The sequence below is a fragment of the Chionomys nivalis genome, chromosome 1 (assembly GCF_950005125.1).
Source record: "Chionomys nivalis chromosome 1, mChiNiv1.1, whole genome shotgun sequence".
NCBI lineage: Eukaryota > Metazoa > Chordata > Mammalia > Rodentia > Cricetidae > Chionomys > Chionomys nivalis.
The window spans coordinates 62,274,710-62,291,273 of NC_080086.1; the positions used below are offsets into that span (position 1 = coordinate 62,274,710).

Consider the following 16,564-nt stretch of genomic DNA (forward strand, 5'->3'; position numbering starts at 1 on the left):
CGTATCAAGATGAAGGACTCTGAGCTCCAGCATCATGATGATAATGGACTACACCTCTGAAAATAGAAGCAACCCCCAAATAATGTTTTTCCTTTAGAAGAGTTGTTGTGGTCACAGTGTCTCTTCACAGTAATAAACTTTAACAAAAACAGAGGACAATTCACTTTCAAATGCCTCATACCCTAGAAAAATGGAAGGATGAGAAAGCAGGGCCAGCATCCTCTTGGTGTCAGTAGCTGAAACCAAGAGCCCCTTCCTCTTCATGTCAGAGTAGCTAGTAGCAGTGTTGTTCAGATCTGGAGTCCTCATCTCTCTCCCTTGTGAAGCCCCAGGTACCTTCTTTTCTTTGGGTTTTAGTCTTTGCCAGAGCAACCACTTAGGTTTGTGACCTCTTTCATGGTTCTAGGCACCTTTCAAAACCTGAAAGGAGTTGTGCTGACAGAACATTCACCACACATTTCAAACGAAATTTTAAATTGCAGCCTGCCATGGAAGCCTAGACTCCAAGGTGAGTTTTTTTTTTTTTTTTCCTCTGAGTCAGTGAGATCCTCTTCCATGTTTTCACAGTGCTTCTAGGTTTCCAAAGGGAACTTCTCAAGCTGCACTGGAATTCTAGTGGCAGAGCTTGACGGGGTCTTACCTGAGCCTTACCAGGGTGCTCACCTCCCCATCTCTATTCTTTCCAGATAGTCCAGCTTAGGCACACTCCTCCTGCTTTCACAGCTAGTATGTCGGTCACCACATCCCAGTGCTATGTATACAGTCTGCACGTAATAAAGGCTGGCAGAAATGGATGATGAACGAAGGAACGTATTTGGAGGGATGGATGGGAGGATAGAAGGGGGCATGGATGAATGGGTGGGTGGAATGATGGAAGGAAGAAAGGATGGATGGATGGACGACGGATGGGTGGGTGAGAGGATGAATAGAAGGGTGAATACATGGAAGGAGGAATCTCCACTCTCAGGCTGGCGACACTTGGTTGGGGGAGCCCGGTGACAGCAACCCTAGGTAGGCAATTAGGCTCTAGTCCCACCTTGCTTGTACCCGACATTCTCTGGTCTCCGAGGTACCGCTGTGATCGCCCGAGGGCGGAAGCTTCCGTGCCGGAACCGGTGCGCTCGGCGCGAGTTGCGGGGGGGTGCGGCTTAGCGGGCGGACCGCCTAGCCGGCGCTCAAGCGGCGGCGTGCGAGGCGGCGGCGGCATGGCGGCCCGGCGGGTGAATGTGAATGTGGGCGTGCTGGGCCACATAGACAGCGGCAAGACAGCGCTAGCGCGCGCGCTGAGCACTACAGCCTCCACCGCCGCCTTCGACAAGCAGCCGCAGAGCCGCGAGCGCGGCATAACGCTCGACCTGGGCTTCTCCTGTTTCGTCGTGCCGTTGCCGGGAACTGAACCCGGGACCGACGACACGCAGCTGCAGGTCACACTGGTCGACTGCCCCGGGCACGCCTCCCTCATCCGGACCATCATTGGCGGTGAGCGCGGGCCGGGGCGGGAGCCGGGCTCGGGGTCCGAGCTCGCGGGAAGGGACTGGCCTGACTGCCTAGGCCTGGCCGCCCGCCCGCCCGGGAGGCTTGGGGGCTCGAACTCACAGCCCACAGACGCGTACGCCGTTCCCGCCTTCACTGCCGTGCAGCGAGATGCTCTCCTAGAAAAGCAATCAAGGAAACAAACCCTGCAAAAAGTGTGTACGCAAAAGTTTCAAAAAAGTCACCATTCACCTGACGTTTGGTCTCCCCATTCTCCCTCCCTGACATTGTTCCCAGCGTTCTATGTATGGTATGGATGGTTTCAGGAAAAGTACACAGAAATGCCGGCAAATCGCGGATTTGAAAAGATCCCGGCTTTTCTTCTCCTGTTGTAGTACTTCGGGGAGGGGCCGGAGAGCGCAAACCTAGTGCCCAGATCATAAGAGGCAAGTGCCCTGTCCCTGGGCTCTTTCTCGAGACCTCATCTCTCCCTTTTTATATACAAATCAGCACTGTCTGGAGACTGCTCCGTATGGAAACATAAAGTTCCATCACTCAGTTTTAAAACTCACACAATGTTCCATTGTGTACACTTACACCAGCATTTTCTTGATAGACTTTTGTGGTTTTCCGAGGGCTGGCTAGCCATGCAGTAGTGACTATTCTATCCAGAAGGCTTTGGGGCATGCCCTAGTGTAGCAGAGTAAGTTGGGTCTGAACTGTCTAAGGTAAAGGGTCTGTGTGTTTTCCGTCGTGAAGAGTACTGCTAAAATCTACCCCTAGGATTTGTACTGCTTAACTAGTCTTTAAATACAGGCTACTTAGGAAGAGGGCTTTATAAACAAAACCTCTCCTCACTACCCCACTTTGCTCAACTCTGGACCCTTTCCATTTTGAAACTATCCTTATGCCTTTTAAAATTCCTTTTGCACACTTGTTTAACTACACTTAGGTCTACAGACAGGACCCCATAACCTGTTTTCATAAGTACCCAGCACAAATACATATATGGCTGAGGCTACCTGCTGTAACCCCAGTGACCCATTTCCTACCTGCCCCGTTGCCCTTGGGTTTCTTCCCAGCAGTTTTCTCTAAGCATATGCCTGAATATATACGGGGCAGATGGTTCATTAGTCCCTAGGCATTCCAGGTCCCAGTTGCAATAATTAGTTAAGTGCCTTGATCTTTGTGGCCTCCTTTTCTCTGTGCTGCAGGCAGTCTGAGACCGTTTCCCTGTTTCACTCAAGTGGAAAAGGAGGCTTACCTGTCCAAGGTCACTCTCTTGCACTGTCTCTTCAACCCATAATCCACTCATTAAAGACCACACAGTAAAGAAACAAACAAAACTAACATCTCCAGCTCTATTCTGACTGGTCATATTCAAAAACGTTTTAGAAAATGTCCTCCAAACTGGTATAAGTTGGAGGTGAAGCACATGGGGTAAAGACGAGGAGGAGGGTTGGCCTGTGTCTCAGTGGTGGAGTGTCTGCCTAGTGTGGAGGAATCTCTTGGTTCTATCCTCCGTGTTACCAACAAAAAAGGAAAGAACAATTAAGTCTTTTCTGGTAAATACAGAATCTGCCTTGTAATAACTTCATGATTTTTCATCTTTATGATGGTGTGCAAATGGTACAAGTTCAATAAAATTTTGACCTTTCCTAGTTTGTGACTTGGTTGGTTGTCAGGACACTGAACAAAGCAACAAACTCCAGCTCCTAGTCAGCCTTAAGGTCCAGAGGGCAAACCACTGTTTACCACACACTGGCTGCTAAGGTGGCAGGCCAGAGTGTCTGTGCAGTGCATTTCTTAACTTACTATGTTTTTAACATACTGTAACTGTATTGGATGTAGCTTGGCTGTAAGGGGAGAAACATCTGAAATATAGGCCAGGCAAAAAGACAGGCATTCTTTTGGAGGTGTGCAGGACTGGATTTGCAGCTTTTTTCCTTCCTAGCTGTGTGGCCTTTGAACCTAGTTCTGGATCTTGCATCACTACTGGATAATGCTAACCATGCAGTTATTTTCTGACATGGTTCTTTTTAAATACTTACGTTTCTTGGACAAACTTTGCAGGAAGCATGTTTATCATGTAGCCACTAATGAAGTTGGGACTTAGGAATGCAGATAGTAAGCTGGTCTGTCAAGGCCTGCCTGTCTCCCAAGCTGGGACCTTTCCTTGACACCAGTTTCCTGAATTCCTGCCCACCCCTTCCAATATGTACATTCACATAGAACCTCTTTGGTGACAAAACAGTTTCAGTATTAGCCCAGTATATATTATCAAATGGCTACTGTTTCAGTATTAGCCCAGTATATGTGATCAAAACACCGCCCGAGTGCTTAGTGTTCTGATTGAGACTATATAACCATACAAGGGGATTTGTTCTCTTCTTGGCTGTTGTTGTTTGTCCTTTTGTTTGTTTTGTTTTTTTGTTTTTGAGACTGGGTTTCTCGTAGGTGGAGACTGCTTATTCGTTTCCCGGCTGCCCAGACCTGAAATAATCACATAGAAACTATATTGATTGCAGTACTGTTTGGCTAATAGCTTAAGCATATTTGTAGGGACATAGCCCCACCCATTGGGGGCGTGTTCGCCTCGGGCGAATGTTTACGGATAAATCTGCCGGGCATGAGCCCAGCAGCCCTTTTCTTTTGCTCCGCTTTTCCAGTGCTCCGCGGGAACCTGTGGTCCTGTAAGTCTATTTCCTTATTAAAGCTGTATATATCTATATAATCTGTCTGCATTCATTTGCGCCGCCACACATATTTCTAGCTAGCTCTTACATCTTAAATTAACCCATTTCTATTATTTTATACTTTACCATGAGGGTCATGGCTTACCAGCAAGGTTCTCACTTGTGGCTCGCGTCTTTCTCCTCTGGCGGCTGCCTACCTCTGGCGGCTGCCTACCTCTGGCGGCTGCCTACCTCTGGCGGCTGCCTACCTCTGGCGGCTGCCTACCTCAGGCGGCTACCTACATGGCTTCTCCCTGACTCCACTTGCTCTCTCCTCTTTCTGCTTGGCATTCCTGCCTTGCCCTATTCTGTGCTGTTATAGGCCCAAAGCAGCTTTATTCATTAACCAATAGTATTCACAGCATACAGAGGGGAATTCTACATCAGTTTCTTTATATAACCTTGACTGCCCTGGAATTAGCTTTGTAACCTTGAATTCACAAAGTGAATTCCCAAGTGATACTATTAAAAGTGTGTGCCACCATTACCTGTCTTGTTATTGCTCTTCTTGCTCATTTCTTGAGAAAACTTTGTTCTTGTGTTAAAATGTGGCCTGACCTCCCTGGAGTGGTGAGACCACTATTCCTTAGGGAGATTAGATCCCTACCTTCCTTTTTGGGAACCTGGAAGATGGAGGTTTTCCTTTTGAAGGGAAGTATGCTCCTGTTTGGAGTGCCTGTTCTTGTCCACCCCTGTGGCCAGGAGGACCTTGTAGCTGGGCAGTATCCTGTGGACTAGAGGCATCACATTGGTTTTTAGCTGAGGAAGCAAGCCTGCCAGGTAAAGTGTACAGGGCTGCTGGTGGAAGCCATCTCTTAGCTGTTCTTAGGGCCAGTCTATCAGTCTGCCCTTGCCTTCCTGAACCAACTACAGGCCAGATCCTGGCAATGCCTTTGGAATCCCACCATTTGGACACTGCTGCCTGAACAGTGGTTGGGGTTATTCACTGTATTTTCAGGGGTTCATCAGGTCATATCAGCCTTTGCTTCTAGCTTCTCAGTTCTTTTTTGTTTGGTTTGGTTATTGGCATAGGGTCTTTCTAGCCCTAACTGTTCTGGAAATCACCAAGTAGACTAGGCTAGCCTAGAACTCACAGAGATCCACCAGGCTGCCTCCCAGGTGCTGGGATTATAGGTATGCACCACCATACCTGACTCTCCAGTATATTATTGTATTTGGACTAATTCAGCCTCCTAGTTCCAGGCTCAGTATCCAGGTCCTGCCTTCCTTGGAGCCTCCTCAGTGACTACTTTCCTATGTTTCTGGCCTTCAGTCATGCTGCTGACTTTTCTGCTACTTAAGTAGGTCAGCAATTGCTTTCCCCAAGGTCTTTGCACCTGCTACTGCTTCTGTGGTATGTCAGACTCCTTGTTGCTTGTCCCAGTTCAAATGTCACTTCATTTGTGAGTCCCCCCCAACCTACCTCTCTATGGCGTGCCCCTAACCCTTACCCCTCATACTTTCCCATTTCCCGATGCCCCTTGTATGTTGTATCACTTGTCATGTGCTAGAATTGGGGCTCTGAGAGCAGAGTGGGATCTGACTTGCCAGCACTCTGTGCTGCCTGGGCTGGCATCTAGCAGGTTCTTACAGAATTCTGAGGGACGGAGAGCTGTGTTTCACCTGCTGGCCTAGCTGGTTGTGAGTTAGTGGGCAGAGTTAGGATGGGGCTGGCCTCTTTAAGTGCATCCTGGTGTCCAGGAGATGACAAGAGAGCTGACAAAGGCACACTGCCATGCCTCAAGGGATCTCTGAAGTTCTATGCACAGAGGACAGAAGCTGGAGTACTCACTAAGCTGGGCCTGCGGTGCACCTATCTACCTACTCAGTCTGCTGAGGCAAGAGGATTACTTGGGCCAGGAATTTGAGTCCAGCGTGGGTAACATAGTGATTCTCTGTTAAAAAAAAAAAAGACACTTCCCACCCCTTGTTGAGGGACAGGGTATGGGCACATTAGAAAGAAAAGCTTTCCTAGGGCAAGGAACAACTTGATGAGGCTGCTTTGTCAGTTAAAGTCAGAGGTAACTGGTAGCATGGGGTGCAGCAGGATGTCATGGGATATGAACGGTGTGTTCATTACAGTGGAAGGTCTGAGCAGAGTTAGATCCTAGAGGGGAGCCTTTGGGATGGTTTCTCCTAAGGGCCTGGAGCACTTTGGAAGGCCGTTGCTGTGTAGATATATGATGTGGCCAGCTGAGCTGTGAGTATGAAGTTGCAGGCAGGGACGTTGTGCACAGAGGTGTGGTCTTCTAGTCCTCTCCTCCTGGAATCCTTGGATGACTATGCCAACAGTTCTCAACCTCTAGGTTGCAACCCCATGGGGGGAGGTTGAACAACCCTTTCATAAGAGTCACCTGAGACCATTGGAAAACACAGATATTTACATTATGATTTATAACAGTAGCAAACTTACAGTTAGGAAGTAGCAACGAAAATTTTTTTATGGTGGAGGGTACCACAACATGAGCTGTATTAAAGGGTCACAGTGTTAGGAAGGTTGAGAGCCATTGGACTGTGAGTGGTTTGCTGAGTGGTTCAGACCCTTTGTGGAATATATACTCCCCTGGAGGAGGCAATCACAACTGATCTTCAAATGATGGTCTCTTAAGTTAAAGCCCATTCTCTGATTCCGTTGTTCTCCTAGATGAACTCTCTAGAAACAAGAATCCTTTCTTCATGAAAACTGATTTCATCTTCCTTGCGGCTGAGCTGAAGCACCTGGTGGTACTCGGGGCTGGAGGTGACAAATGCATGTGTCAGTTATCTGGTGCTGTCCTGGTTGGTGCGTTGGCCCATTTTGTTAATATTTTCTTAACCCTCACAGCTTCCCTGGGGAGTAAAGGTGAAATTCACTTTTTACAGTTGAAGAAAACTGTACCTCAGAGAGAGCAGGGACACAGTTACTGTAAGCCAGGTTTGAACTTAGCCCATGTGCCTCTACAGCCATTGTCTGGCTTTCCTAGAGTAAATGAAAAGTGTGCTGTCCACTGCACCTCCTCCCCTCGTGGTAGTGCTTTAGGGCGATATTTTTCTAAAATCCATTTTCAAGTATAAATCTTTCAGGGTTAGAACTTCAAAAAGATTAAACAATGTATGTTTTAAAGACTTGGGTTGGGGTGAGAGACTTAAGGCTCATCTTCAATCTAACTCCAGTAGGAAAGAGGAAGGCTGAAAAATGCTGGAATCTTGGCCTGGCAATTTATAGTCTTCTGGTGGCTGTGAGGATTAACAGTGTATTGTCTCTGAGTCTTTTGTTCTAGTTGTTAATGAACAGCCACCACTGACTTGTCTCGAAGCCCTCCCATCCCATACCCACTATGTGATGCAAGTCCCACGTGGCCAGGGCCGTCTCTGGACCACTCCCTGATAGGAATGAACCAGAGTTTGTTCATCTGACCTAGTCACTGTACTTGGGAGCTTAGGGCGATTTTGGTTTGTTACCCTGGAGACAACTTTTTTTGCAAAGCTTAAGCTATGTGTCATCATTGGTTTTCTGATTTCCTGTACTCTTGGTGCTCAAGGGGTAAAAGCTTTCTGCCTGTGAGCTGCTTTTCCAGGCCCATCCCTTTAAATCCCTCTGTATTCTGTCTGAGACCTTTCCTTTGGACTCATGAATGTAACAGGGCTTATGTATGAAAAGAATGTATGTCATCAGCCACATTTCTCATGTAGTTCATACTGGCCTTTCCTTTTAGGCATGCGTACCTAGGGCCAGACTGCTGCTTGGTAAGCAGAGGGGGCTTGGACCTAGGCCTTGGCAACCAGGGGACACAGGAGTGCTATTCTAATGGAAACAAATATGAAAAATGCTTTTTGTTTTCTTTGCTTTTGATCTTTCTGTAAGAATCTGTATAGGAACATGTGTTGTTAAAGGGTGGCACTTATATGCCTAATCTACAACATTGAAGCTTAGTTAGGTGTAGAAGGGGAAGTGCTTCCTTCAACTCAGAGGCTTTGACATCTGCTGGGCCATGATTCCCTGTTCTCTGTGCCTGTATTTGTTATTTTCAGTGCACACACACACACCCTGGAAGATTCTGCCGTCTGGTACAGCTTTTGTATTCTCCTCTATTAGGTGATGCTGGGCCAACGTGAGTTCCTTGCTTTCCCTTGCTTCAAAGGCTCTTTGGTCAGTAGGAAGTGCTCCCTGCTGCAGTGCGCTGCTGTAGAAATACAAGTGTTTCTGCTGTGCCTGGCGCCTTATCGCTCCCTGACCCCACTTGATCTCCTTCCAAGCTGCAGTGCCTTAGCTGTCTCCAGGAGACTCAAGTTGAGCTGCTCTGTGCCACTTTCTCTTGGAGCTGGACAGCGGGTGACTTTGCTTTGGTTGGGGTGACAGTGTGGGAGCGGCAGAACATCAGACACAGTCTTGAGTTTAAATTAATGCAGAATATTTGAGCAGGAACCAACAGGAAAGAAAAATGGAAGCAGGTAGTCATATTTCATTCCGTTGGGGTACATTTTTCTTCTCATGGGGCTTGCCCTTGAGAACAAAACATATCAAATGTTAAATCAAAGAATATTTTTGTAGTCATGCTAGGAATAGAAAATAATGCAAAGACTTTGCCTTCTTGAGGCAAATATTTCACTGGAAGGTTATAATCAAAGTCAGAAGGAAATTGTAGCCACAGCTTTGGTAAAGCTGTGATCACTTAAAATTAATTGCTTTTAAGCTTTTTGTTGAACATCTCCTGTCTGCATCCACATGTCTCTGAATTTTCTTTCAGAACCACTTCATTCAGGTTGGGGTAAGATTTGTGCAGGCATCTCAGAAGATATAACCTATAAATGAAGCCCCAGGACCTGGCCCTTCTTGGTGATTCTTTTGTTCAGTGGAATGTCAGGCAGGCTGGGGCTGAGCCTTCATGATTATCTGTTCCCTTCTCAATAAGGGCTTTGGTAGCATGTAGAAGGTGATGCTGTCCATAGCTCTAGCCTTCAGCAACCTTATAGCCCTGGTTCCAGGAGGGTGGCATTTCTGAGGCAGCAGCCTGTTGTTGCTAGGAGCCAGTCTGAACTGAGCACTGTTTTGTCCTCTGCTGTTGGAAGCACTATGGGATAGGGATGATGCCTGTGTTTTCTGTAGCTCTCTGGCCTGCCGCACAGAAAGTACATGATAATTTTTAAAAGCAGTTTTGTTCCGATAGCATGCAGTTCATCATGCTCAATGGTTTCCCATGTGCTTATGGTGTCTGTCCTCCACAAAGAGGCACTGTGTTTGCTCTTGATCAGTTCTGCAGACCTGGGCAGTTGCTGCCTCCTTCACAGCTCTGTAGATTTGCCTTTTCTAGAATTTGACAGAAATGGAATTATTTTGTGCCTGGCTTGTGGTTGGGATGTGCTTTGTAGTTGTTTTGAAAAAAGGGTCTCACTGGGTAGCCCACGCTGACCTTGACCTTGCAGTGTTCCTGCTTCTGGCATTCCCAGTGTATTATGGCATTCCCAGTGTATTATGGCATTCCCAGTGTATTATGGCATTCCCAGTGTAGAGCATGCTTTTTCAAGTTAATCCATACTGTAGCGTGTAACTATACTTCATATCTTAAAAAATGAAATCTGCTTTTAATTGTGATAAAATAGATATAATACTTGTTATCTTACTAAGCCATGCAGGTTGCTTCCTTCTGTGCATTGCCTAGCCTATATAGAGACCCCTGTCCTAGGGACTTCTGGTAAGAGAGGGTCAGATGGTGATATCTTGGTGGCTTTTGTTTTTGTTTTGTTTGTTTTGTTTTTTTAAAGACAAGTTCTCACTATGTAGCTTTGGCTGTCCTGGAACTCATATGTAGACCAGACTGGCCTCGAACTCACAGAGATTTGCCTGTCTTTGCCTCGAGTGCTAGGTGTGTGCCATTATGCCCAGCTGTTTTGGTGTTTTTTATCCATTCACTTTGGTTCTGTGTGCACCTACTGCTGTTTGGATGTGAAGCCAGATATAAGCCATGCATGTCTTCAAGGGTCTTGTAGTCAAGAGAGGCAGGAGGCATTGGGTTAGGCAGATAAAATGCAGGGTTGTAAGAGTCTTGATCAGGAGAACCAGTGTGATGTGATATGTGAATGTGTTGTGGCACAAGCAGAAAGGACAACCCCCTGATGGGGACACAAGGCCAGGCCTAAATAGATGACCTGGAAATTTCTAGGCAGAAAGACCACAGAGAGTAACCTCAGCAAAGTTAAGGGCTGTGAGAACAAGCTAGTCTGGTGGGGGAAGTATGAGGTGGTGAGGCACCACGCCAGTCCAGAGAGGATGATTGAGAGCTTACTGGTGAAGAAGATGGAGGACATTTCTTTCACCTAGACGATCTAGCATGCAGACAGACAAGGCAGGACCAGGGCATGGAGCTTGTGAAAGAGGAAGCCGGTAACAGGCTCAGTGGCTAGTGACTGGCTGGGATAGAACTCAGAAACTGGCTCCTTTGTAGGAGGGAGTGTGTTTTAATCAGGGGTCCTTATTATAATGCTTTCCACAAGCTCCCGTGGATTCTGGAGAAGGGTCCAGGACAAGTGGCTTTAGGGGTAGGCCTTCTGCATGTGACCCTCCAACAGCAAGCAAGCATGCAGGCAAGCAGATGGGTGGCCTTAGGAAGAACATAGAGATCTGGGGTGCTGGTATGGAGTGCCAAGCAAGGCTGAGGAGCTTCTGCCTCTCAGGAGAGGGTAAGTATAGGTTTAGAGGACATATACTGCCTTGTAGACACCATTTGAGACCTCCGACACCTACTGAATTCTCAAAGCCTGTCTCAGGCCTGGTTCTTGCCATGCCTTTGCCCAGGATTGCAGTCATGCCTCAGCCCATGTCGATATCAGAAGAAGACTATAGCTCCTGAAGAGTAGTTTATATGTATAGCAAGTCGGATGGGCACAGATAGGCCCAGGTTCTGTCACCATCCTCCCCTGCACTGCTCACCACTCTTCTCTGAACTATTTGAGTTTTGCTTCTTGTTAATTGGGTCTTTCATTTTCTTGTGCTGTGCAGGTTGGGCCCCTGCTGCTTTGAAGTGTCCTTACTGGATAGGAGGGAAGACCTAGCTAATGTGGATGCTCCTCTTGGCAGGAGAAAAAACAACTTAGCTGTTCAGAGAGTTGACTTTCCCTCTTTCTCTGTCACTGTATTGTGATGATGTTTCTCTTGTCGTGGAGCCTTCAGGAAGACTAAAATGATTTCCTTTGTCTCTAACCTACTTCCTGAGGATATTTATTTGGTGGCACACCCAGGTGCTACCTAAAGATAAACTTGACGTTTTCTTTTAAAAGCAGTGCTGGAAATGCACTAATGTTGCTTTGCTTGGTTGAAGGACCTGCTGGGCATGGCCTTTTCCTGTAGGTTTAAAGCCTAGGGTAAGTCAATGGCTGCTGCCCTTGGCCATCTGACCTTGACACTAGAGCTCAAACTGCTCATCTGCATTGTATTGTGACATCTGAAGACAGCTACTCCACTGTGGTTGTTTCCAGGTGAGTCATCTTCCTCACTTGGCACAGGCACCAGAGACCCAGTATGTGTGTACTTAGGTATTTCCTATTCTAGAAATGATGGCTTAGGGCAAGCTCAGGGATGATCTGCAGAGCTTAGCTCTAGAAGAGGAAGACAGACCTAAGAAAGAAGGCTCTATTTCTTTAACACTTCAGCCTGACACCTAGAGACTAGAAAACCACAAACTGGCAAAGATTGGCATCCAGTAGATAATCTATTGCCAGTGCCCCTTTACTGCATAGCCTAACAGCCTGCTCTGAAGGACTGCCACATTTCCAACAGAACTTCCCAGTGAATATTGTTGAGAGTTTACTGGTGAAGATGATGGGGGACATTTTAGCTAGAGGACCCAGAGTACATAGACAGACAAGGCAGAAGCAGAACATGGAATTCACAGAAAGTAAGCTAGTAACAGGCTCAGATAGTAATGTTCTGATTGTGTAGTGTGACTGTGAGTGTTGGGTAGCCATTAGAGCCTTTGTATCAAGGCATGGAAATACAAATTGTACCTCAGTGCAGCGCTGCATGGACCGAGATATGGCTAGTTCCGCATCCCTACTGAAGATCAGGGTTGGTGCTATCTGCTGCATGTGGTTTGTTGCTAGGGGCTGCTATCTTTCTGGGAGGGAGCTTGGGGCTCCTTTCCTTCCTTGAATTCCAGACTTGCTCTCTACTCGTTTTGTACACCTACCAGTCCCCCTCATCCTGCTTATCTTCCTAGTGCCCCTTCAGAGCATGGCCTATGAAATGATCCTTGGGCTTTCCTCCTCCTCATCCTCACAGGAGCCACTTGGTGGCCTTGTACCTTGAGCAGTTTCATCAGTGTGACTGCTGCTTTGGGCCTGGCTTAGCTCCTGACAGAGTGAACTCAATCTCCCAGTCTGCAACCAGAAATTCTTCTTAGGTACTTTCTATACCTCTCTGCGTAAGTCTTCAGTTGCTTTCTGTTGGCAGAAAGCCCAAGCCCCTCATCATGACTGATGTGGTCCTTCCTGATAGATTTTGGGTTTTCTCCCTCTGGGACTGCATGGCACTGCTTGGATACTTCTACACAGACAGAACATGCTCTCTCAGATGGTACCTTCTGATAACAAGCATTTTTCTGGGGAGCCTGATCTCCTCAGGCTACACTAGGTAGCTTCACTGATGGCTTGTAGCACCCTGTGCATACTTTTAGGAGCTTATTCCTTCTATCTTACTCATTTTGTATTTATTGGGTAAACTCTTTGTGGGCTGGGACCTGTTGTTATTTAATTTGGCCTCTAAGGGGATAGGATGGGACCTGGCCCCATCTGGATAATTGGCACATATGTGTAGGCACTCAGGAGTTACTGGATGGATGGGTGGGTGGATGGATGAATGGATGGGTGGATGGATGGGTAGATAAAGAGATCATTCCTACTGCCTGCACCAAGCAGCCTTATTCCTGTGGTGCTTTAAGGGACTGACCAGAGTTCAACAGTGGAGGAAGCCTGCCTTGAGGTTAGACAAGTTAATCTCTCAATGGAAATTCAATCCTCACTTTTCATTTTCAGGCCACTTTGCGTAGCAAAGTAGTTTAACTCATAGCAGATTTCTGCTATGCTGATGGTTAATTTCACGGCCCACAGAGGGTCAGCACACTAATGCCGAGAACACGACGACCTCGGTGTGGCTCGCCGCACACGGTGAGGGCCTGGCAGCCCTGTTTTTGTAGAGTAACAGTATTCAAACATCCTTCGGCAGGCCGATTTTGAGTTAACAGGAGTGACCCTTTCAAGAACATTTTTAAAAGCTAAAGCATAGATCCCTCCCAGACCGTGTATTTTCCTTTCTCCATGCAGTTCAAAAGGGCTGTGTCATCTGACAGGGTTTTGTCGGCAGTCTTCAGCTTGACCCTGGTTGTTTAAATCTGCAGGAGGAAATTTGAACAAACTTGTACTTTGGTAATTCTTCTGCCTTCATGAACCTTTAACCTTAAGGTTTCTTTCAGAGCCACTGGCTGCATTGTCACCCGCTGTCCCTGCTGAGGCTTTCAAAGGGCATTGTCTAGTACGTCTGTTTTCACTTTGCTACTGGCGTTCTTTTAAGGAAGGGTATTAATTCAGACCTGATTCTGAGGCGGGGGGACTTTTAAACTTGCCCCAGAGCTCAGAGATGGGGAAATGAGCATAATGCAAGCCTGTGGCTGTTGCTGGTAAAGGAGATGGAGGCCTCCAGCTATCCAGTGGGCAAGCTCAGCTCTGCCATGTCCTGCCTGACATCATGACCAAAGAGGTGATTGGCTATGATAGGCAATCCTGCTGAATATAAAATCCTAGAGCACCAAGTTCTTAGGAACCTGGAAAATCAGCGGTGATAATCGGTCCCACTGACCACATATCAATGAACTTCCTGGGATCGGCAAGAAAGCTCCTCAAGTCTGGAGAAGGGCGCTGGTGTTCCTCTGTCCTGTTACTTCTCAAGACTGAATCCCTGATGCTTGTTCCATCCTGCCTTTCTCTTCCCTCCACCAACTAGCCAATCCATCATCCTTCACTCCTTTTTTGTTTTGGGCAATGTGACCGTGATGGTACCAGCACAAGTCCTTGTGGGCATCTAATGTATGGTGATTGAGACTGGACCTTGCTTGTTTTGTGTCATACACTTTAATGCAGGCTTTGGGGCTGCTGGAACCCCTGGCTCAGCTTCTTGACTTTGTTTTTTCTTGGGCCTCTTAAAATCCTAAAAGTAGGGCGAGGCGACCTTAAAAATTCTGCTAGCTTGATGGCACAGAAGGAGAGGTGGATCATCATATTAATCAAGTCCATTTAGCAGTCTCAGAGAGATTTGCATGCTAGCAAGACAGAAGTTCCCCTAGCTTTCCAGACAGGTGGGGGCAAGTATCAGGAAGTAAACAAAACCATGAAGACTTGTGAGCTGTAGTCAGTACTAAGGATGACACAGGACTGTTGGCTTTGGGTATCTCCTTGAGGCCTCCCCGAGGTGATAGAGTTAACTCGAAAGTAAATTCTGGAGAAGATTGGGGCCAGCCACTGGTGAGTTGGGGATAGGTACTGCATGACAGAGGAGCAGCATCTACAAGGGATCTGAGGAGGGGCAGCTTGGACTGGTTTGTAATGGGGACAGTGGGTGGCAGGCAATTGCAGGTATCTTTGGGCAGATATGCACACTTGGACTCTGCTAGTCCTGTTTTTGCTTTAGGATAAGCAATGGTATGTTGTGATCCAGGGACACACAGACCAGCCCTTTGGAGGTGTGTGGCCACACCAAGCTTTTTCTGTTGGCTTTTGAATGTCCTTAGTGCTGTCTGTTTCTGTTACCAGACCTCAGATTCACGTGGGTGTTTTCTATCCTTCCCTTGAGCTCTTTTTTGTTGTTCTCATTGCAGTATTGGAGAATAGGATCTAGGGCCTTGTGTGTACTAGGTGAACACTCTGTACTATTTCCTTTGGTAGAGCAATGGGCTGAGGTGAACATAGGGTTAGCAGGTGATCCTGGCATGACAGAAGTTAGTTTCACTATTCTGTAGTTGTGACTAACCAGTAGACACTGGCACACTGGCATCTCTGGCTCTAGGCACAGAGTGGGAAGGAAGCATTCCTGAGTGGACAGCAGAGATGTCAAATAAGGCATCTGCTCGCAGAGCTGGTGAGCGGATAGGATGTGGCTGGAACCTGGCCACACGCCTTTCTTTGCTTGTCTTCTTGGCATTCTGTCCTTGATGTTTCCCTCCCATCCCTCCTGTGGGATGTCCTGGGTGGAAGGTAATTCATAAGGTAGGGATGGGGCAGAGTTTACCTTTTGGGGAGAACTGAGGTTGCAATGGTTTTGTTTCCCAGTTGTGTCCATGAAGTAGAAGAATGGGTACTAACATTCTGATGATTTGTTGTTTAGAGCAGAACTGGAAACTGATTTCAGAGATGCCCAGCTCTTTCCCCAGGGCTTTACTGCTGAGCAGGTGGCACTGGCCTCAGATTCCTGTGGGTGTCTTCTGCCCTTTCCTAAGTTCGCCATGTCCTTTTGTTGCAGTATTGGGTTGTTGGACCTAGGGGACTGGGATCCACTCTGTCACTGAGCTACACCACTAGTTCCCTTTTCTCAAAACAAGGGAACAGTAACAGACATCTTTAGAACTTTCTTGAGATGCCAGCTTGTCCTTCTGTCTCGAGGAAGTACTTGTGTCTGTGCAGAAACAACCTGAGGGGCTCTGGAACCAAATGGGTTTTTTTCCTCTGTGCAGATTTCTTAGATAAATGGACGTGCTGCTTACTCATTATTTTAAGTTTATCAATCATTTCTAAAAGTTTTTAAAAGTGCATAATAAAAGTTCTCATGACAACCAACAGCTTTTTGAGTGTTTCTTAGGGACTGTAAGAGTCCATTGCATTTAGTCTGATTTCTCCAGCTGAGTCTTCCCTGTTCTTCTTATCTCAAAATCTGCCTCAGAAGGCAGTCTGGGGACACGCAGTAAACACTCTAGTAACAGATGTGTGTCTTCCTCTTCCTGACAAGTCCCCAGGCTAGGAGACCCAGCTCTACCCCATAAGCTATCTACTGGATGTGGGTAGATACACCCTCTGCTAGTTGGAGCTGTTTGGTGCACAAGAGGGCAGTGTTTACTTGCAGTCTCAGATGGGTGATCCTGTGTGAGTTCACAGGTCAGCACAGTTAGAATGACCTCAGACGTTTTCAAGACAAAATAAACTGTAAGCCACAGTCGTGATGAGTCCTCATATATGCCTTTAAATACATGACCCCTTCAAAACCTTGCTGCTTGTAAGCCTTCTTTTCCCTAAAAAGAAAAATATTGTTTCTTTCAATGTTTATTTTTAATTTTTTTTTAATCAATGAAAATATGATTTGCAAGTCTTGTACGACAGTAGCAGAGGTTACACAGTGTCGC

General features: G+C 46.9%; 1 protein-coding gene across 4 annotated transcripts in view; it reads left to right on the plus strand.

The window, feature by feature from the left end:
• The first annotated feature begins 1,168 nt into the window (after positions 1-1,168).
• Eefsec (eukaryotic elongation factor, selenocysteine-tRNA specific) overlaps positions 1,169-16,564 on the plus strand; it is a 226,172-nt gene continuing 210,776 nt past the window's right edge. For 3 of the 4 annotated variants that reach the window (XM_057770227.1, XM_057770243.1, XM_057770251.1), the window contains exon 1: positions 1,169-1,479. In XM_057770227.1, coding sequence (XP_057626210.1) covers positions 1,206-1,479 — 274 coding nt within the window. In that variant the 5' untranslated portion in view covers positions 1,169-1,205. The remainder of the gene's footprint in view (positions 1,480-16,564) is intronic. The other variant, XM_057770235.1, reaches the window with a different exon arrangement.